Source organism: Pelodiscus sinensis, chromosome 6 (genome assembly GCF_052426305.1).
Source record: "Pelodiscus sinensis isolate ZL-2025 chromosome 6, ASM5242630v1, whole genome shotgun sequence".
In the NCBI taxonomy this organism is placed as follows: Eukaryota; Metazoa; Chordata; order Testudines; family Trionychidae; genus Pelodiscus; species Pelodiscus sinensis.
In genome coordinates this window covers 81,496,910-81,519,515 of record NC_143057.1, presented here as the reverse complement: position 1 = coordinate 81,519,515, position 22,606 = coordinate 81,496,910, and the positions used below count along the sequence as shown (strand labels likewise).

The window sequence follows — 22,606 nt, the reverse complement described above, 5'->3', positions numbered from 1 at the left end:
GAGAATGACTCCTATGAGATAGTTCTAGCTGGTGTAGGTTAGAGTGATCAACTGCTGTGTCTGTTCCAACTTCCAGGTTGGTTTGGCCCCTGCTAACCCAGAATCAGGGAGACGGGAGTTGATGCATTGTATTATCTGAAAGGCTGTATTGATCTGTCTCTTCGCAAAACAATATACACTTTATATCCTTTACACAGAAGCTTGTAAGCTGTTTGCTTCTTAAATGTATATTGTCTGTCTTGTTTTGAAATTCAAAGAGGATGTGAGTTACACTGACTTTGAATTTCCTAGCTTGTTTTTAAGTTTCATTACCTGAGTGCTATTTAACTTTAGCTTTTTATAGACAATAGTAATGGAGGAAAAAATATTAAACTTCTTTTCACTCATTCTACTTCCTGTAATATTGCTCTATCAGAGCATTAGGTCAGCTCTGCGACAGCACAACAGAGCTAAAAATAGAGTACCCATGTTAATACAGCTAATACAGAGAATAGACAAGTGCCACTAGATGGCATGATATGCTTATATTATTTTGCTTCCTTTCTTGCTTCTTCTTCTTTAATATAAAAACAGTATGTAAAATCTGTTATTTAAACTTGCTGTCAACACATTTTGACACTTCAGAGATGACCAAGGTCAGTCAATCATTCAGATATTGACAAACACGGATCTTTTCCGTTCTCAGGTGGGAGGCTGTGAAGTTACTTGTGAAGATATCAAGAGCTGTTGTTGTAACTTTTTGATCTATTTGCTAAGTGTTTTAAAAACCAATTATCATAATTCCTGCCAACTCCTGGGCATTTTGTTAATGATACCTGCAAGCGGTATATTTATTCTGTGAACTCTCTTTGATCACTTCTCTGAACAACTTGGCTCAGATCCTGGGTTGACAATTGAAACATATTTGTGACCATATTCAAGACTTCTATAACCCTTCTTATGGCTGTAAATCCTTCAATCAGAACTGCAAGCAGATGACCTGCTATCACTCAAAGAAACAAGGTGGGTGATGTAATATCTTTTATTGGACCAATTTCTGTTCCTGAGAGACACAAGCATTTGAGCTTACACAGAGTTCTTCTTCAGGTCTGGAAAAGTAACTCAAAATGTCACTACTAATTACAAGATTTGAAGAGATTGTTTGGTATAAGTTGTTAACACATATTTCAAGGGGCCATTCAATGTAAAATATATGCTTGAAAGCTTGACTCTCACCAGCAGAAGTTGGTCCTATAAAAGATAATACCTTACCCACTTTGTCTCACTAATATTCTAGGACTAACACAGCTACCATACCACTGTATACTGTTAGTACTCATGTATGAAGAACAAAAGCACCAAGTAAAGTTTGCCTATTTTGAGGATAGTGAAGATAACCTTTCAGACACACCTTGCACTCCCTTCTTATAGCCCTCAGTGAGAAAGGAGACTGAAGATCTTCCTCCATATTCTCCAGGTTTTCGCCCCTGTCTTTCACAGGAGACAAGCTCCACATCCTCACCTGCACCACACTCTCCAGCCTAGGACACTTGATTTATTCATTTTCCAGCAGGAGAGCACACATGTGAACCAAAAAAACTTCTCAGTACTTGGATAAATGCAGAAAGTCTGACTCTCTACTGTGGCAAAAATTAGGGAGTTCATCTCAAGAGCTATATTTACTCTTATAGGCTACATGGCAATAGCAGGCAAGGTAGGGAGAAAAATAACTTTAGATCCTAGTGGAAAGGAGCTAACTAGGTCGTTTATATGAGCTCTCCATTCCTGGACTGAAATTGTAAGTTTGGCTTTTCATAGCAGCTTATATTGTAGTGCTAACATCCAAAGCATCAGGGGTATAATTTTTCCTAGATCAAATCTTAAGGGAAAGCAGAAAATGCACTGATACCTTGACTTGTTGTTAAGCACCAAAGGCAAGAATTTCAAAGATATCCAAACATGTTTAAACATCTAAACACACTTGTTGAGATTTTCAAATGCACCAAGGTATCTAACTCCCATTGACATCAAACCCCTGAATAGTTTTGAAAATCTGACCCTCTGGCTCCACTCTGCATAGAGCTATACAAGAAAAACAACTCCACCCTTAAACTAAAATATCAGTACAATAGGAGTTTATTATAAAATATTAAAAAAATTTCAAGCTTTGACCATAAAATACCACAAATTCTTATCTCTGTGAAGTGAGTGGTTCTGTATTAAATAGAATCCTTGCTATTAGTCAAAGAGGTCACTTTCTTTCCTCCTATTTTTGTTTAAAATAACTATATTTTAAATAATGTACACATTATGCTTAATATAATTTAGAATTGCCCTTTTTTACACAGCTACAAATAATGCAAATAAAGCTTTTCTACACCCTAAAATATTTGTAATATTAGTTTTTCTGAATACCTGAAAAAAACCTGGTGGTACAGGACCCACTGGCATGCCATCTCCTGGGGGAATGTTTCCTAACACTGGACTGGGAGCTGCTGCAGCACTCTGAAAAAATACAAAAGAAAAATAAACCTTTGTCACTGCATGGTAGGCATAAAACCAAAAACTACTGTGACCAAATTACAGTTTAGCAGAAAGTAAACTCTCTGGATATGATATAATTTTTATTGTTCACTCTAAACTGTAATTCAACAACAGTCTCATTTTATACACATGAAATGGTTAATTTAAGTTCACAAATGTATATTATTTGAGGAGAGGACTGACAGAAGCATTCATCCATAAAATATATATAATGACTCTGTATGTATTTAATATTTGTATTTAATATAATTATAAATGTAAACATTTATCTCGCAAACACACATAAAAAAGGTAACATATTCAAAATTTTCAACCACTTTAAGGGTAACTTCAGCAAACTTAATATTCTTTTAAAATCATACCGAGCTTCAAAACAATGGATGCTCATGATTTTACCAGTTCTACAAACAACTGCCCTGATAAATGAGAATTATTCTGGTTACGTTTTTAGAAAGGATAAAAAAAGGGAGGGAGATATTTCTAGAAAGTGAATTAGAGGATGAATTTAACTACCTTTGCAAATCGACAAATGGAATAAGCAAATAAGGAATGTAGCTCCCAGCAAGTTACAGGCAGGAGATCATCACAAAAATGGAAGGCAAACTGTTATTGTTGTCATGTATTAGAACTTCAATTGCTTTTAATTTCTAGCAGCTTTCTTTCCTGTAGTATATTCTGTGAGGGTATGGGGCTGAATCACCTTGAAAGACTGTTGTGAAAGCACTGTTAGGAGTACAGAATGCATGAAGAGCCACTTGCAGCACCTTATGATCTGCCAATATATGCTTGGTTGAATACAAATTTATGATTATTATCTTACCTGGCCAATGGATGTCATTTTATATTTAATAACCAATTAAGAATATGTGTATATTATATTTTCCGGTCCATTTAAGGAAATGTATAGTGCAATGTTGGGAACATTAGAAAACTGAATTTGATTGGTTTGGCATGTAGATATGCTGACATTTTTAGACTGACCAAAAATAAATATTCAGTTAGTTACATCAGTTTTGCAACCACTCTCTAGAATAAGATCTGCAAGTACAATAACCAGAATGATATTTACTAACTAAATTGTATGTTACTTTCCAACAAGGGACCAAAGAGTCTAAACAAGTTCATGCTATAAGAACACTATAGTCAGAATAGCTTCCAAGCTTTGATCTTGATTGTGCTGTTGATGTTTGTCCAGATGTTGTCCAATGAAGTATTTGAGTAAGTTCACAGGTCCTTATTCTGGACTCTGTAATATGTTCGGCAAGATTAGTGTTACAAAACACAAAGCATTTTATGCAGGACTGCCAAAAAGTGATGGTGCTATGAGGGAACAATACTGTATCAGACTAAAGTGGATAAAGAGGGGTTACTAGAAACTTGTTTGAGAATTGCATCTGTGCATTAATGGGATTTGGTACCTCTAGCCTTAAGCTGTAGAACTGCTTAGAAAATTTGCATCCACTAGGAGGAGTGGAGTAGTAATTATCTGCTAGAATGTTTTCATGAGCCCTGTCTATATAACACAGCATACCCCTCTGCTCATCTCTGTTCCTTTTCCCCAGCCTACAACGTCCTGAAATACAACAAAATCCCAAGGTAGAGGAAAGATGGCTGGGTAGTGTAAATACTCAGAAACAACTCTTAGAACATAAGAACGGCCATACTGGGTCAGATCACAGGTCTACCTAGGTCAGGATCCTGTCTGCCGATAGTGGCCAATGCCAGATGTCCCAGAGGGAGTGAACACAACAAGTAATCATAATATGGTCCCTCTCCTGTCATCCAGTGCCAGACAAACATTGGCTAGGGACATCATTCCTGTCCACCTTGGCTAATAGCCATTGATGGACCTAACTTCCATGAATTTATCTAGTTCTTTTTTGAACCCTGTTAAAGCCATAGTCTTCACAACAGCCTCTGGAAAGGGTGAAGAGCAATAGTGGAGTCCTCCCTTAGAGGATGGTAGGCAAGGAACAGTTCTAAGCAAAAAAAATGGACTATAGTACTGTCTTGCCACACTAAGCATTGCATTGCAATTCTATGTCTAATAAATAGTATTCAGTGAAATTATAAACAGAATGCCACGTGGCTGCCTTGAAAATCTTTAAAATTGGAACCAGGCTCAAATAAGAAGCTACGAAGCTAAACTAGTGAAGGAGGAGATGGCTTGGTCTCAGGATAGACACTGGTAGCTGATAGCTTTTGGCAGAAGGCAGTGTTCCACCCCTGCTCCCAACCCTCCTACATGGTTCTGGAGAACTGTTATGATGTTCTGGATATGGAAGATAAAGAATCACCCCCAAAAGCAGAAGAGGAGAAGTCTTGTACGCCAAACGCTGGGAGGTCTGCAGCCACCACTGTGAGGAGGAAACTCAGAGTTGTGGTGATTGGAGACTCTCTTCTGAGGAGGACGGAGGCACCCATCTGTCACGTTGACATGTCATCTCAGGAGGTATGTTGCCTGCTAGGAGCCCGTATCCGAGATGGTAAGGAGGCACTGTCGAGGATTATCCAGCACTCTGACTATTACCCCGTGTTACTCATCCATGTGTGCAAAAATTATATGGCAAGGTGTGACCAAGAGCAGATCTAGAGTGACTACAGGGCTTTGGAGAAACAGTTTGGAGTGCAGGTGGTATTCTCTTCAGTCTTCCTGTCAAAGGTAGGGGCCCAGGCAGAGACAGGTGAATGCCGGGCTGCAAAGATGGTGTCACCAGCAGTACTTTGGCTTCTTTGACCATGGGATGCTGTTCCAAGAAGAAGAACTGATAAGCAAGAACGGGGTTCACCTTTCGAAGAAGGAGAAGAGAATATTTGGATTCAGACTGGCTAACCTCGTGAGGAGGGCTTTAAACTAGGTCCGATGGGGGTAGGTGAACAAAGCCCACAGGTAAGTGAAAAACATGGAGACCTGGGAGATGGCTCAGAAATGGGAGGGAGCACGGGCTATAATAGCAGAGATAAAGGAGGGACAAGGCAGAACTGGGGGTCAAAATCAAATCAGCATCTTAGATGCCTGGACACAAATGCAAGAAGTACGGGGAATAAGCAGGAAGAACTTGAAGTACTAATAAATAAACACAACTATGACATACTTGGTATCACAGAGACTTGGTGGGATAATACACGATTGGAATATTGGCATAGAAGGATACAGCTTTCTCAGGAAGGACAGACAGGGAAAAAAGGGAGGAGGTGTTGCCTTGTATATTAAGGTGGAGATGGACATAGGAGATAGACTTGTTGAGATTTTCTGTGTTAGGTTAAAAGCAGTAAAAACAAGAATGATGTCATGATAGGGGGTCTGCTATGCACCAACTACCTAGACAGAAAAGTTGGATGAGACTTTTTTTAAACAAATAACAAAATCATCCAAAGCACAGACTTTGGTGGTGATGGGGGGATTTCAACTACCCAGACATCTGTTAGGAAACTAACACAGCAGGGCACAGATTATCCAATAAGTTCTTGGACTTTGTTGGAGACAATTTTTTATTTCAGAAGTTTTAGAAAGCTACTAGGACAAAAACTGTTCTATATTTGATTTTTAACAAATAGGGAGGAACTAGTAGAAAATTTGAAAGTGGAAGGCATCTTGGGTGAACGTGATCATGGATACACAGAGTTCATGATTCTAAGGAATGGTAGAAGGGAGAACAGCAAAATCGAGAAAATGGATTTTAGTAAACTCTAGGGTTGCCAGATGGTTTCAGGAAAAAATACCGAACAAAAAAAACACACACAAAACCCCAAACCCACAACACAAAAAACTATGTGGCCCCTTTAAGAAACGTGTGGTGAGGCTTTTTGGCCCTAACAGGCTGCCGGTGGCTGCCTGCCATCTTGCCTCCCTGCGCGGGGCCAGCCAGCTCCCCTGTGAAACTCAGTATGCACTAGAGTTGCCAGGCTGCCTCCATATTGAGCCGGACAGTCTGGGATTTTCGCCTCCTGGCCGGGAAAAAATCAGAAAGTACCAGACATTTTAGGTGTCCAGTATTTTCTGAATTTTTTTACCGGACAGGAGGTGAAAATACCAAACTCTCCAGTTCAATACTGGACACCTGGCAACCCTAGTAAACTCAGAGAGCTGGTAGGTAAGTTTCCATGAGAAGCAAGACTAAGAGGAAAAACAACTGAAGAGAGTTGGCAGATTTTTAAAGGGACAGTATTAAGGGCCCAAAATCAAACTATTCCACTGTGTAGGAGAGATAGAAAGTATGGCAGGAGACCACCTAGGATCAACCAGGAGATCTTATATGATTTAAAAATCAAAAAGGAGTCACAAAAAAAGTGGAAACTAGATCAAATTACAAAGGATGAATATAAGCAAACAACACGAGTATGCAAGGGCAAGATTAGAAAGGCAAAGGCACAAAATGAGCTAAATCTAGCTAGAGACAAAGGGTAACAAGAAGATGTTCTACAAGTATATTAGAAGCAAGAGGAAGACCAAGGACAGGGTAGGCCCACTGCTCAATGAAGAGGGAGAAATAATAACAAGAAACTTGGAAATGGCAGAAGTGCTTAATGATTTATTTGTTTCAGTTTTCATCAAGAAGATGGATGGTGACAGGATACCTAACATAGTGAATGCTGGTGGAAATGGGGTAGGTTTAGAATTTAAAATTTTAAAAAAAAGAGTAAGTTAATAATGACTTAGAAAAGTGAGATGTCTGCAAGTCACCAGGGCCTGATGAAATGCATCCTAGAAAACTAAAGGAGCCGATAGAGGAGGTATCAGAGCATTTAGCTATCATCTTTGAGGAATTGTGGAAGTTGGGAGAGATTGCAAAAGACTGGAAAAGGACAAATATGGTACACATCTATAAAAAGGGAAATAAGAATAACCCAGGAAACTACAGACCAGTCAGTTTAACTTCTGTGCCAGGAAAGATAATAGAGTAAGTAAATAAGGAACCTCCCTTGTTGCAATTTAAGCCCATTGCTTCTTGTCCTATCATCAGAGGCCAATGAGAACAATTTTTCTCCCTTCTCCTTGTAACACCCTTTTAGATACTTGAAAACCGCTATCATGTCTCATCTCAGTCTTCTCTTTTGTAAATGAAACAAACCCAATTCTTTCACCCAACCTCCATGAATTTATCTAACTTCTCTTTAAACTCTGTTATAGATCTAGCCTTCACAGCCTCCTGTGGCAAGGAGTTCCATAGGTTGACTATGCACTGTGTAAAGAAGAACTTTCGCTTATTAGTTTTAAGCCTGCTACCCATTAATTTCATTTGGAGTCCTCTAGTCCTTCTGTTATGGGAAACTAATGAAGAACTTTTGTTTATTCACCCTCTCCACACCACTCATGATTTTATATATCTCTATCATATCCCCCCTCAGTCTCCTCTTTTTTCTAAGCTGAAAAGTCCCAGTCTCTTTAGCCTCTCTTCATATGGGGACCTGTTCCAAACCCCCTAATCATTTTAATTGCCCTTTTCTGAACCCTTTCCAAGGCCAAAAATATCTTTTTTGAGGTAAGGAGACCACATCTGTACACAGTACTGAAGATATGGCGTACTAATAAAAGAAAGTTCTTCTTCACATAGCGTGTAGTCAACCTGTGGAACTCCTTGCCAGAGGAGGCTGTGAAGGCTAGGACTATAATAGAGTTTAAAGAGTTTAAAGAGAAGCTAGATAATTTCATGGAGGTTAGGTCCATAAAAGGCTATTAGCCAGGGAATAAAATGGTGTCCTTGGCCTCTGTTTGTCAGAGGCTGGAGAGGGATGTCAGGAGACAAATCGCTTGATCATTGTCTTCGGTCCACCCTCTCTGGGGCACCTGGTGCTGGCCACTGTCGGCAGACAGGATACTGGGCTAGATGGACCTTTGGTCTGACCCACTACGGCCATTCTTATGTTCTTATGTTATAGTTTTTATACTTTCCCTCCTCCTTCTTCCCCTGGCTTCCCCCTTCCAGTTCTCTCCTCCCAGGTTTCCCCCTCCCCTCTCCCACCTCTTTTTCCCAGTCTCCCCAGAGGTTAATTCCCCCCCACCCCAGGTTTTTTAAATAAAGAGAGTTTCTATTTTTGAACACACGTGTCATTTATTTTTTACATCAGGAAGGGGGGCTAGGGAGGGGTAAGTGGAAGGAGGTGAGGGAGGAATGGGGCACGAGCCCCCAATGGGGAGGATTGGGGTGACTCTGCGGGCTCCTCAGGTGGAAGCTCTCCTGCAGGGCCTCCTGTATCCTGACAGCCCCCCGATGGACCCCCCCCCGGATGGCAGCCTGCGGCAAGTGCAACCGGGATGATGGCCAAGTGCTGTGATGTGCCGAGTGTGGGCACTGAGGGCACTCCAATTCAGGACTGCTTTGCTGTCCCTCACTGAGTTAGACAAGCAAGTGGGGAACCCTGAGAACTGTCTGTCCGGGATGGGGGTCGGGTCCCTTTAAACACAGCCCTCGGCTAGCCTGAGGCAGCAGCTCCACACTCTAAGTCCTAACCTGATGCCCTGCCAGCACTGGTTCCCGCCAACCTTAACTTTGGACATGCTATTTCGAATTAGCAAAACGCTAATTCGAATTAGTTTTTAGATCTAGATGCACTAATTTGAATTAGCTTATTTCTAATTAACTAATTCGAATTAAGTCAGTTCGAATTAGTGCTGTAGTATAGACATACCCAGAGACAGTAGCAGTACTATTTGAACTCTAATGATAGAGAAAGCTCATGGCAGTCAATAGACTACATTCCTACATTTAGTTTAGTGAAACATCTCTGGGTTTGAATGAAGAATTATCCCCTATTGTTGAAAAAGGAGGTCCAGGCACAGAGAAAGATAAATTGATTGTTCTCTGGTCAGCTGGAGAAAATCCGTCATTCTATTAACATTACAAAGGCTACTTTGTTTTTATAAATATGTTTGCTTTGTCCTCTCGGATTTTCTTATACTTTGGGTATCAAAGGAATTGGAGGGATAGCATGTTGATTGCTTTAGAGTTAGAACTTTAAGAGAAGAGAATTTTTCATTGCTTTGGTAGATGTGGGCACAGCCAGGAAGGAGGTATGTAAGTCTACAAGGTGTGTCTACACAGCAAAGTTATTTCAGAATACAGTTGTTATTCCAAAATAACTATGAGAGCATCTATGCAGCAATTCCATTATTTTGAAATAATTTTGAAATAACAGATGGCGTATTCTGACTTCTGTAAACCTCATTCTACGAAGAATAACACCTATTCCGAATTAGTTATTTCAGAATAGGGGCTTTGTAGACGCTCCACTGCTGCTATTTCAAAATAGCGCCTCACCAGGACCATTCTATTCCTCCTGAGGCTCTAAATCAAGATAGCACATCTACATTACGAAAACCTGCCTTGGATTAATTTTGAGGCTTCCATGCAGTGTAGATGTGCTATTTTGAAATAAACTATTTCAGAATAAATATTCCAAACTAACTTATTCTGAAATAACTGTGCAGTGTATACGTAGCCTTAGTGTGCATATTGATTCAGGTGGTTTCTGAATCTTACCGTGATGAAAATGGGGTGGTGGCAAAAAGGGACTTCCTTTGGAGAAGTGATAAGGGAAGGAAAAGATACATAATCTTGTGTAACATTTTGTACTAGGTAGTAAGGCAGAGATGAGATATTTGGTCTCACTTCTGTAGTTGCAGGAGTGCAGACTGTTGGCTGGGGGAACCAGCTCTTTATTTCATGCACTTTAAAGAACATTTAATTAATTAAATTAACTAACTGAATTAAGTTAATTAACTTTATTAACGTTATAGTTGTCCATGATTTGATTACGTACCATAACATTTCTGGGTGCAGTTTGGGACCTGGTTACTCAAGGGACTGCCTCTCACTCTGTCAGTATCTCAGTTTAAAAGAAGAGGTCTTCACTTCAGAACTCACCCATCAAATCTGCCAGAGCCCCATTTGTTATGTTTACAGACATACTCTACAGAGGTTATCTTTTCTCCAATGTTTTTGGGATGAGAAGGAATTAGTAGGCCAGGGGATAAAGAAGCTGTAAAATCTGGGTTACCTTGCGGGCCACTTTGGCCATTGTTTGCTTATGGTGCTTATTAAGCATATTACTGATCTGTAATTGTAGTTGTTTAAATTATCGTAAAGAATCTAAAGCCATTGTTAGGTCCTGAAAAAATCTAAATAACTACAATGAAAACTGCATAATGTACATGAAAGAAGATATAATTTAAAGAAGAGAGCAGTGAAAGCACAGCAATGGAAATAAAACAGATTTTCATTGTCTTTGGCATAATGTTTTTTAGTCTAAGAAAGTATGAAGAAATATCTACAAAACTTACAATAAGCAGATCAATAAAAACCCACAAAATGGGTTGCATCGAAACATTTTGATTTAACCTATTTCTAATGAATTATTCAGAGATCCTTTATATAGTACCACTGCAAACCATAGCTTCTCTTTATATACAAGTTGTATATCATTCATATTTCCATTTGTTAGACATTTCAAATATTTGCAATTTGCTTTCCAAGCTTTTCCATAAGATGATGAAATGGGAGAATTTAAATTGTTTAATGTCTTCATACAAGAGTTCTCTTTAAAAACAGAAAACTTAGTTTTGGTTTTATGTCAAGTTACTGAGTTTATGGTGTCTCTTTACACTTCCTAATTAAAACAGATTAAAAAATGTCAGTTGAATAAAAACTAGCCAGAACACTTATTTTAATCTGGCTAGTCTACTCAGGCATCCTAAATAACATACAAATAGGTGAAAAATATGTAAAGATTAAAACTAGTGTCTATTATCAGTAGCTATTGATGGTCATTGTTTACACTAAGTTTCATTAATAATAATTGAATATGTTGTTGCTTTATATACTTTATAATTTAACGGACTACTTCACTAAATTTACTGTGTGCAAATATTTGAACCATGCTTACTTAACCATATATTGCATGCTCTTTATTTTTTGTGGATATTACAAGAAGTGGTGCACTATGGCTATAATAAAATTCTCTGAATGTGATGCAAAATATTTATATACAGAAAATAACTTGTTTTGAATTAAATCATAACAATCCTCATGGTTTATTCATTAATTTCAGCATTCAATTTTAGATTTTCTTGTTTACAACATTACATTTATGATATTTATTATACTGAAAGTAAGGCAATGAAACTTGTTTTTAAAAGTATTAGTCTGCTAGAGTATCATGAGTTTTAAGTAACAAGGATATTTTTTCAGAGAAGAATCTTGATTGGTTTAATTTTGGTCTAAATAGAATTATGGTACAAGAAATTACAGCAACAATAGCACCATAAATAGTATTTTTTTTACCTTATGTAAAGTCTCAGAAAATATATTTAAAACCTTATTTAAAACATCTGCTCAGTGAACAAGCCTGATACCTAGAAGTAATGATCTGTATGAGTAATGTGGGAGTTTTAGATTTAATTCTGTGCTCTAGTCTCTCATTCATAAAATTTACAAAGACTAGAAATATCACCGAGGCATTGATAAGGCTACAATTTTGTCACACATATTTTCAGTTAAAGTCACAGACAGGTCATGGGCAATAAAGAAAAATTCATGGAAACCCATGACCTACCCATAATTTTTACTAAAAAATATGTGTGACAAAATGACGAGCTGCATCTAAAGCATCAGACCAATTTCATTTGGTGCAAAGTAGGGCTGTGGAAAAATATTATGTAATCATTAAATTAAAGACTTTATCTTAATGTGTATACACAAGGGTGCCTGATTAATATTTTACAATAGACCCCCAGAAATTTCATCAAGTGATTGGTATGATATTTATATCCACATGGGTGCTCAGCATGTTTGGAATCTTCAGATTCATCACCTGAGCTAATGGAGTAACTGAGCCATAGTAAGCGATCATCATCTATGCAGCCCAGGACTAGAGGGGAATGAGAAACATGCTTTGCCGGTGGGTTTTAGTGGAATATTTGCTGACAAAAGAAGAACTGTATAAATTAAGAATCATATGTTCCACACTAGACTCTGGAAAGGAGTGTGCTATGTTGCTCACAGATCCTTTTGCTCCATTCTCTCCAACCTGTCCTTGTCTCTTCCTCCCACTTCCTTCTTCATTCAATTCCATTCTTGGGGCCTTGCTAATCCTAATTTCCTTTCCTCATTTCCTTCTTGGCTACCAGATCCAACTTCCTGGTCCAACCACTCCTACCGTCCCCATCTGCCACCTCCCCTAACCAAATAGTTCAGAGCTTTTCCTTTCCTTAGTCCCAGTTGCTTTGCATAACCAGTCCCATATTCCCATCTCACCATAGCTCCCAGTCCTAGTGTCTCTCCCGCAACAAAATTCTCATTATATCACTCCTCACCTCCAACTACTGCTTTACCTCTCCCTGGTCCAGCTCTTGTCACCTCTGCATTCAAATCAGACACCATTCTCATGCATGTGTCTGAGCACCAGCAAGGGTAGGACACTGAGAGTACAGGAGATAAAGTTCCTGCTCTCAGTTCTGATGCCCAGACTGGAACTGGAAAAGGCAGCACCAGTAATTACGAAGCATGTTCTGTACTATAGAGCTCTTCATTGAAACATATTAATTTCCTCTGTTGAAATGGATGGTCTCACACTGCTCACATGTAGGGGCTGTAAGGGGATGCAACATACTCTGCGTGGATAGGCTCTTTAGGAATTTTAACTGCTAATCTTTAAAAAGTCTCTAGTGTTCATGTGCAAAAGGCAATGTTTCAAAGACATAATTTTAATGCATTTGAGTGGATTTTCACAGGAACAGCTAACAGCATATCCCCGAAGCACAGGGCATCCTGCCAAATTTCAAGTCCTTGTTCCAAAGCATAGCGGCACTAGAGCTTCTCAAGGTCACCAGAATTTAACATTGCAAAACAATGTTTTTTTCCCTAACCTCATTCTCAAAATCAATAAATTATTATGGCTGAAATTTGCTTCCCAACCTCAAAAATTCAGTCTGTCCCATGCAGCTGGCATTGAATACAGGATCTTAAAATGGGCAGAGGTAAGTAACCAAAAAATAGGAGATGGTGATGCCACCAGCATTTCTTGCAACACAAACAAATGCATATGTGCATGCATGCTCACACACACACACACACACACAAAATTATACCCCAAGCTCTGATGCAAAGCCTGCTGAATTCAAAAGAAATTATCTAATTTAATTATTAGGACCCTACATCAGGTCCTTATATTTATTCTATTAGGGTATGTCTACACTACCCTCCTAATTTGAAATAGCAATTGCAATTGCAAATTGCAAATGAAGCCCGGGATTTGAATTTCCCGGGCTTCATTTGCATAAGCGGGGAGCCGCCATTTTTAAATCCCCGCTCGTTCGAATCCCGTGCCGCGCGGCTACATGGGGCACGAACTAGGTAGTTCGAACTAGGTTTCCTAGTTCGAACTACCGTTACTCCTCATTCCACGAGGAGTAACGGTAGTTCGAACTACCTAGTTCGTGCCGCGTGTAGCCGCGTGGCACGGGGTTCGAACGAGCGGGGATTTAAAAATGGCGGAGCCCCGCTTATGCAAATGAAGCCCGGGAAATTCAAATCCCGGGATTCATTTGCAATTGCGGGATGCCTACATTACCCTCCTATTTCGAATTAGGAGGGTAGTGTAGACATACCCTTGGACACTAAAAATAGCAACATTATTGAAAAATTTAATGTTCGGAATGAGTGAAAAAGAGCATAAAAATAGTAACAATGAATAAATAATAATAATGTAATAAATATATTAAACTTCAAACAAAAAAGGACTTCGAAAAAATGGTTTTGGATTTTTCTCCCAACAGTCATGTAACTTAATGCACAATTGGGCAAACTGCAGGTGACACCTCTTTCTGCCCTTTTATTTACATCTCTTCTGTGACAAAGAATAAAATCTGGGAAATAGCTTTATCCAGGTATGGAAAACAAAAATTTCTTTTGCTTTTAACAACTCTAAAGCTAAAGAACTAGAGGTTAAAAGATTATAATTGGCATGGAAATAGCCCTCAGTGAAAGAAGTATTAATTTCAGATAAACTGACTTTAATATGAATATTTTTATTTTTTACTATTAACGTTTTTGAAATCTTGCCTAAAATCTCCTGACCCAGTCTCTTAAAAAATTCTTCTTCAGAGAGAGAAAGGAAATTTAACTGCTGTTAATTCATGCAATTAAATTAAAAAATTAATCACATTGATAAGCAATAAAACACTAATTGAATTTTATTAAAGATTTTTTGATTATTTTTCTACATTTTCAAATATATTGATTTATATTGCAATACAGAACACAAGTATACAATGCTCTCTTTATAATATTTTTTTATTCCAAATATTACCACAGTAAAAATGATAAAACAAAAGAAATACAGGTTGGATCTCTGTGGTCCAGCACCCTCAGAATCTGAATGGTACTGAACAAGGGAATTTGCTGGACCAGGGGACGTCCCCCACCACCAGCTTCCCAATCCCCTGTAGGCTCCGCTTCCTGCACCAGCTGGTCTTTGTGCCATCAGCCGGCCCTTCAGTCCTGGGGCTCCCAGCCCTAGACTCTGCCCCGGGACTCCCAGCTGCATTGCTGGACCCTCTTGCTGCCAGAGCTCCCTGTCGTGAGGTTCCTAGTTGTGCCGCTGGTGCTCCCTACTGCAGGGCTCCCTATACCGCCAGAGGCCCCTGACACAAGCTCCCTATGCCTTCAAAGTCTGCTGCTGCAGGGCTCCTGGGCCACCAATGGCCTCCCGACTCCCGGGTTCTCTGGTCCAGGAACATTCATGGTCTTCTTATTGGACCAGAGACTCCCAATTTAAGGAGGCACAACCTGTAGTATTTTTCAGTTCACACATGTACTGCAATGCAATTGATTTATCCATAAAGCTTCACTTACAAATATATGTTATTTTGTTATATAACTGCACTCAAAAACAAATCGGTGTAAAAATTTAGGGTCTACAAGTTCACTCAGTTCTACTTCTTATTCAGCCAACTGCTAAAACAAACAAGTTGATTTACATTTATGTGTTACATTTATATTTGTGTACTCATTTACAATGTCACCTGAAGCTAAGAATAGGTGTTCACATGGCATTTTTGTAACTGGTGTTTCCAGGTATGCTAAACATCCTTCATGCATCACTCCAGAGGATATGCTTCCATGCTGATGATTCTTGTTAACAAAATTCATTAATTAAATGTGTGACTGAATTCCTTTCAGGAGAATTATGCATTTCCAATTCCTTTTTACCTGCATTCTGACATATATTTCATGTTATAGCTGTCTTGGATGATGACGCAGCATATGTTCATTTTAGGAACACTTTCACTGCAGATTTGACAATTTCTAAAAAGCTAGCTACGGCACTCCAATGCAAATTGTAAGAATCTAAAGAACCATCCAAAATCTGAGGGGAATGAGGTGTGGAGCATGCTTTCAGAAGTCTTAAAAGAGTAACATTTCAATGCAGAAACTACAGAACCTGCTCCTCAAAAAAAGAAAGTCAACCTTCTGTTGGTGGCATCCGACTCAGATTATGAAAAAGAACATACATCAGTGTGCTCCACTTTGAACCATTATCGAGCAGAACTAGTCATCAGTATGGACACGTGTATTCTGGAATGGTGATTGAAGCATGAAGGAACATCTACATTTTTAACACATCTGACATGTAAATACCTCGTAATGCTGGCTACAACACTGCTGTGTGAACATCTGTTCTCACTTTCAGGTGACACTGTAAACAAGAAGCAGGCAACATTATCTCCTGCAAGTGTAACCAAACTTGTTTGTCTGTGCAACTGGCTGAAAAAGAAGTTGGACTCAGAGGACTTGTACATTGGCTTAATTTTTGAATGCAGTTATTTTTTGTACATAATTCTACATGCATAAGATAAATTTTCATAATAAAGAGATTGCACTACAGTCTTTGTAGCAAGTGAATTGAAAAATACTATTTCTCTTGTTTTTTACAGTGCAACTATTTGTAATACATATAAAGTGAGCACTGTACACTTTGTATTCTGTATTGTCATTGAAATCAATACATTTTAAAATGTAAAAACATCCAAAAAATTTAAACAATAGGTATTCTATTAACTTAACAGCATGATTAATTGCATATTCAATCCTGATTAATATTGTAATTGCACTATTAATCACAATTAATTTTAATTACTTGACAGTCCTACATATTACTTATGTTAGTTCAAAATAGAACAACATCTTTTTCTGATTTTTATTCTATTTCTAAATGAAATGTGAAGTGTTTGAAGAACCAAAGGAAATTTTCAGGTTTATCATTAAAATGAGCCTCAGTAATGGAAATATGAAGAGCAGGAGTTCCTGTTTCACTGAGTAGAAGCTTTTTAGGCTTCAAAGTGCAGTGAACTATAATAAACACACGACTTCTGGGTATTTTCTTTCTTAACCTTAGTTTCAAGAAATGGGCATGTAGAATTTAGTAATCTGGATTGGATATCGTTTTTATCTGGACATTTTCATTCTCAATTAGACCAATTTATAGATATAATTGTATGAAAATAGGCTAAAAGTCTATTCTTCATTTTTCTTCTTCTATAGGCTAAAGAAAAATTAATTCACATCTTTGAAAAGTAATTCTCTACCAAGAAAGCTGCCAATGTGAATTTCTGTGGTTTTCATTAAAGATACTCTGGCCCAGAGGATAGTAAAACTTTATTAGTCCCATACCAACTCCACTTCCATCTGCTACCATGCAGGAGAGCATAACTGTACTGGGTGTCCAAATAGCAGAAGAAATCCCAACACCAGAGGGTCTTTATTACCGTTGTCAAGCATTACAAATATAAAAACAAGTTTTCATAGTGATTTCTAGCCCTTTGGAAGGACTAAGACCCTGTCAATACTCCCTTCTTCCTGACCCTCTGTAGGCCAGTTCAGAGAACTTACTCATCTGGATCAGTGGAAGAGAATCACAAAAACAAAAACCAACCCCCCCCCCACCAAGCCCCCCCACCGTACCCAATCTTCAGCAGAGCTCACATTTGACACAGCTGTGGGATAAGAAAAGGTAATTCTCAATCACCTTTCTGTCTCCTGTGATCCTGTGATCGGGTGGCATCAAAATGACGAGGGTAGTGACATACACACATTCCCAATAATCTGTCTGGATTTTGACTTTGGGCAGGGAAAACACAGCTCCACAGGGCAATTATTCCCCTCAAGAACAAGTGGGTAAAGTGAAGGCAGAAAGGGCAGAGCCTCAGATGAACCCCAACCAAAACATTTGTTGGTGTAGCTGGGAGTGATTGGAGAACTCTGCTATGCCCAGAAAAGGGTGATAGGAAATACTTCCTTTCCAGGAAGAAGGGGAAACTATGAAAATCATAAATCCTTCTCAGGTTTTCTGTTGCAGTGGTGCAGCTCTTACAAAAGGGTATTAGCAACATTTCAATTCAACCTCGTGGAAAGGGCTCTGCAGGATCAAGCTATGTGGCTGTCTTCCACCCCATGACTTTAGTTACTTCCATAATGAAATTGCTGAGGATTGTTGATGTTGGTCACTTTATAATTTGTAATATGTATTGTATAGGATCTTTTTTTTTGGTTAAACTGTCATCACAAGCTCCCAAAACAGTACATTTACCAAAGAGGAACAGGAGCAGTAGGCAGTTTGGATTTCGTAAGTAGGTAGAAGTTGGGTTGCTTTAATAGCAGAGATATACAAAAACAGAAAATTTTCCAGAACTTCGCTCCATATGCTGTTAGGTCATCTCTACTTGGATATAAGAAGCCATAGGGCTGTATTTTGTTGAACTATGTAGTCAACTAGTCTAAACAGTTACTGGAATTGGAAGATTTCAGAAACCTTGATATTAAGTAAATAACATCGAAGCAATCATTTCTCTGAAATGTAATGGTTACTTGGTAATTATTGGTTTGGGAAATAAAGTTCTATTTATATATTGCACATTATTTCAGTTGGCAGTCTAACAGCTGACTCTTTAGAATAACACAGAGACTTTATGAATGTAGAGTCTCATGCCCTTGGTTGAAATGAGTTTTAAATGGTTTTTTTGGATAAATGATAAATAGTTCCCAATGGTAGGCACTTAAGACATCTTACACTATTAAGTTAGTACACCAAGTTATGGAAGATAAACTGACATTAGCTGATAATTCAGCTAATGTTTAAAACTATTTATTCAGATTAAAGATGACAAAGGTTAATGAAAATACATCAGTTTTATGTGAACATTCAATATATTGTAGTAAATCCAGAAAACCAGTTGCACTATTATATATGTAATATCATTTAACAATTCATCTACACAGTAATTTGATTAAAATATAATTCATTCTTAAGGCTCAAATACTAAAATGTTGATAACACTGGCACTAATCCTGGTGTTAAGCATCATTCTGAAACTGTAATAAAAATCACTCTTTTATTACAAAATTATTTACTAGGATTGCTAAATTAAATGAACCTAGATGCCTTAAGTCTTGTATAACAAGTATTATATAACAGTAGCCATGTCCACAATGTATAAATAGCAAAAATTATGGTATCCAGAGCTACCCTGAAATGTTCACTTTCATGTAACATTACTTTTGCATTTTAAGCTTTTTCCCGAGCGGGAGCATGAAAGTATTTGCACAAGAAGCACTGATTTTGTACATTACAAAGTCAGTGCTCTTGCGCAAATTCAAGCGGCCAGTGTAGACAGCTGGCAAGTTTTTGCGCAAAATTTTGCCAGTCTAGACGCACCCCATCAATGACCAGAAACCCATCATGCTAGGGGCTGAACAAACACACACAAAAAAGAAAGTCCTGCCACAGAGATCTTACAATCTAAGTATAAGCAAGAAATAACAGATATATAAACAGAGATGGAGGAGTGGAAGGCAACAATTAGACCATACTGATCAGTATTATAGACATTTCAGCATACCTGGAGCCTGAGCATTGTCAAATTTTTGCAGGTATCAAACCAAAGGAGTTTTAAGGATGGATCTGAAGACCACTGCAATAGGCTCTAAGTTTGGAATGTAGATGAAGAACAGCAACATAATACTGTAAGTAAGATGGAGACCTAATATCGATTTATGCCTTGTTTACCTCTATACTCAGAGGCACTTCACAGCTCTAAGTTTAAACAATACCTTCTGTTAGACCTGGGGTTCTCAAACTTCATTGCACCACAGCCCCTTTCTGACAACAAAAATTAGGAGCCTGTAACTTGAGCTCAGCCTCCCAGGGCAGAAGCCCTTGGGCTGTGGCTTTGGAAATGGGGTGGCGGGGCTCAGGCTAAGCCAGCCCTGACAACTCCATTACAATGGGGTTACAACCTACTTTGGGGGTCCCAACCTGCAGTTTGAGAACCCCTGGGTTAAACCATCAATACCTTTAAGATAACTGCACAAATAAAATATATATGAAAAACAAATGTATTTTCAAAATCAGGGCTGTTTAGTTTAATATCATTGTATGTGCTCAGATTAATGGAATTACACATAAATTAGTTATTTCCCATTACTGCATCCTGATCTTTCCTTTTTCCAATGTGAACATACTTTTTTTTTTTTTTTTTTTTTTTTTTTGCGTTTGTGACACTATCCATACATTCAGCACAGCTTTGGGTGCTTGGTGACAAAATGCAAGGGTGTTTGTGGTGAAACATGCAACCTACCTACCAAATTTGTTATCTCTCGAGTGTTTATGCAATACAAGAAAAAGACTTCCAATTCACAAGTTATTACCAAGAGACAATAACAGTTGAACAGACAACAAAAGGCAGAAAGTATATTTTCATAAACATGTCCCTACATTTCATGGTTTATTTTTGATTAAAGGAAACATTTAGACTCAATTTCTCTGTCTTGTAAAAACAATGAAAAGGAACGATCTTCTCCATCTTTTTTTGAAAAATGTAGGAGGATCCAATACTTTTTTCTCATTCCTAATCAATGGTTCCAATCTCATTTATACAGCCCTGTAAATCCATGACTATCTGCTTTATATCTGCAGATACCTGCATCTGCAGATGTAGATGCAGATATCTGAGGCTCAACTTTGCAGATGCAGATGAGCTCTACTCATTTAATATGTACTTAATTTGTGTAAAATAGACAACTTCAAATGGCAAGATTATTCGACAAAAATAATCAGTGTTATTATGAGATCAGCAGTTTTTCCCTTCATAAATGCTCCAATGTGTAACTCATACAGTTTTGCTAGAATAACAGCAACTGTTTCATTCTACTTCCAACCCAGATATCAGAATGGATGATCACACAAGAATGTGATCACAGGAATAATTCATGTACAGTAATTCCTCATTTAACACGATACATGAGTTTCTGAAAATGTTTGTGCTAAGGGAAAACATGCTATGCGGGAGTCAATTTTCCCATTAAAAATAATGGAAAAGGTGGGGGTTCCGTTTCAGGTGCTGGTGGCAAAGTCAATTTTTTGTTGGTGCTGGGTTGTCAACGTCAATATTAGATATCTAGCAACACAAGCCACCGTGGTTTCTTAAATACCTGAGTGAGCAGAGGAGCACTGTGACCACATGTATTCACCTGCTCATTCGTATTACCACTGTTCTCACCATTTATACTTCCACGCAAAGTAGTCTGCCTCTCATGTTATTAGAAAATGTTTCCTAAAAAAAAAATTGCGCTATTGTGAAAATGTGTTAAGTGGGCACGTGTTAAAAAAGTAATTACTGTAATTGACCACTGAAAACCTTCTTCTCATTTTCTGCAGGACAAAACTTAAAACTACTCATGGACTGCTACCAAAGCCTGTTATTTCAAAATAAGAGGCTGGTTATTTCAAAATAATAATTCCTGCTTTGCTTGGGGAATAAGCTAATTTTGAAATAGTTATTTTGGGAATTATTATTTCGAATTTAGTTATTTCAAAATAATTTCCTAGTGTAGAGATGCCCTCACAGATTAAAAACCCAAGCCTATATGTTACTTTTACCTCTCTAGGCATGTAATCATTGAATTATCATCCCTTCTTTTGCTCTTTTACACACAGAGCTGAATTTTCAAAAGGATCTACCATTTGTGCAAGTGCAGATTAGGTAATGGTGTTTTTTTCAGGCTGATGAATGGAAATGCCCTCTTGCTCACTCAAGAACCACATCGTCATTTGATGTAAGTGACTACAGCTCCATTTACACGAGTTGATCTTCCCATGAAAGTGAGTTCAGCTCATTCACAGATTATAGGTTACTTTGTAAATTTGGCTCCTATAACCCAATTAATGATAGTATAGTTCCACTGATTTAATTAGGCCTGTGATGTTTAATTTCTCTTCATTGGTGAAAGTTTGTTAAAATTGTGGCTACATTATGAAAAGTGACACTGTAAAAAAATTATGAGATTGCATGTTTATCATCTCTCAATTATTCGTAATCAAATTTACTCAGTTTACATGTAAACACACCATTTTCCAATTTCCAGCCCTACTCATTTAACCAAAGATCTGAAAACCAAGTTCTGTTCTCTCTATCTCATACATCATCACCTTAATAAAGATTCTATAACTAAAATACAGTTATAATTCCATTAGCATCAACATACAACTTTGCCAGGTGTACAAACATATTTTTGTCAGATAAACAAGCAGTTATGGCTCAGGATGCATTTAAGGAGCAGCTTTGTTGAATAAGAAAGCACATTCTGGGATCCACCTCCTAAAACTATTTCTCTCCTGATGTAGCAATCACTCCCACAAAGCAACCTAACTATCTATAAATGGAGACTCATTGTATCTGAAATGGGATTACAATTGGTTTCAATGCATTGTAATCTGGATGGAGGCTCATTTTATTTAGCTCTAATAGTGAAAGTTTACTATAAAATGCTATTATAAAACTCTAAACTTTAAATTACTTTGGTCATATTCTGTTACGTAGAACTCTTCAGTTGGATGTATAATACCAAGGCTTTATAAGGGATTCCTTCTGGTCTGTGAGTAAACTCTGGTCCCAAAATAGTCTGATGTACAGTGTCCTAGCTGTTCTTCTCACGGATTATTACAAAGTGATTTCTGACAAATGATTTCTCTAAAGCACGAACATAAAAAAGGCAGATATTTTCATGGAAGGCTATTTGCTTATTCATTG

At 38.0% G+C, this 22,606-nt stretch overlaps 1 protein-coding gene across 3 annotated transcripts in view; it reads right to left on the bottom strand.

Moving 5' to 3' along the window:
- Positions 1-22,606, bottom strand: part of SSBP2 (single stranded DNA binding protein 2) — a 312,621-nt gene that overhangs the window by 78,230 nt on the left and 211,785 nt on the right. For all 3 annotated transcript variants that reach the window (XM_075932203.2, XM_006124333.5, XM_075932205.2), the window contains one exon: positions 2,395-2,484. In XM_075932203.2, the coding sequence (XP_075788318.1) occupies positions 2,395-2,484 (90 nt within the window). The remainder of the gene's footprint in view (positions 1-2,394; positions 2,485-22,606) is intronic.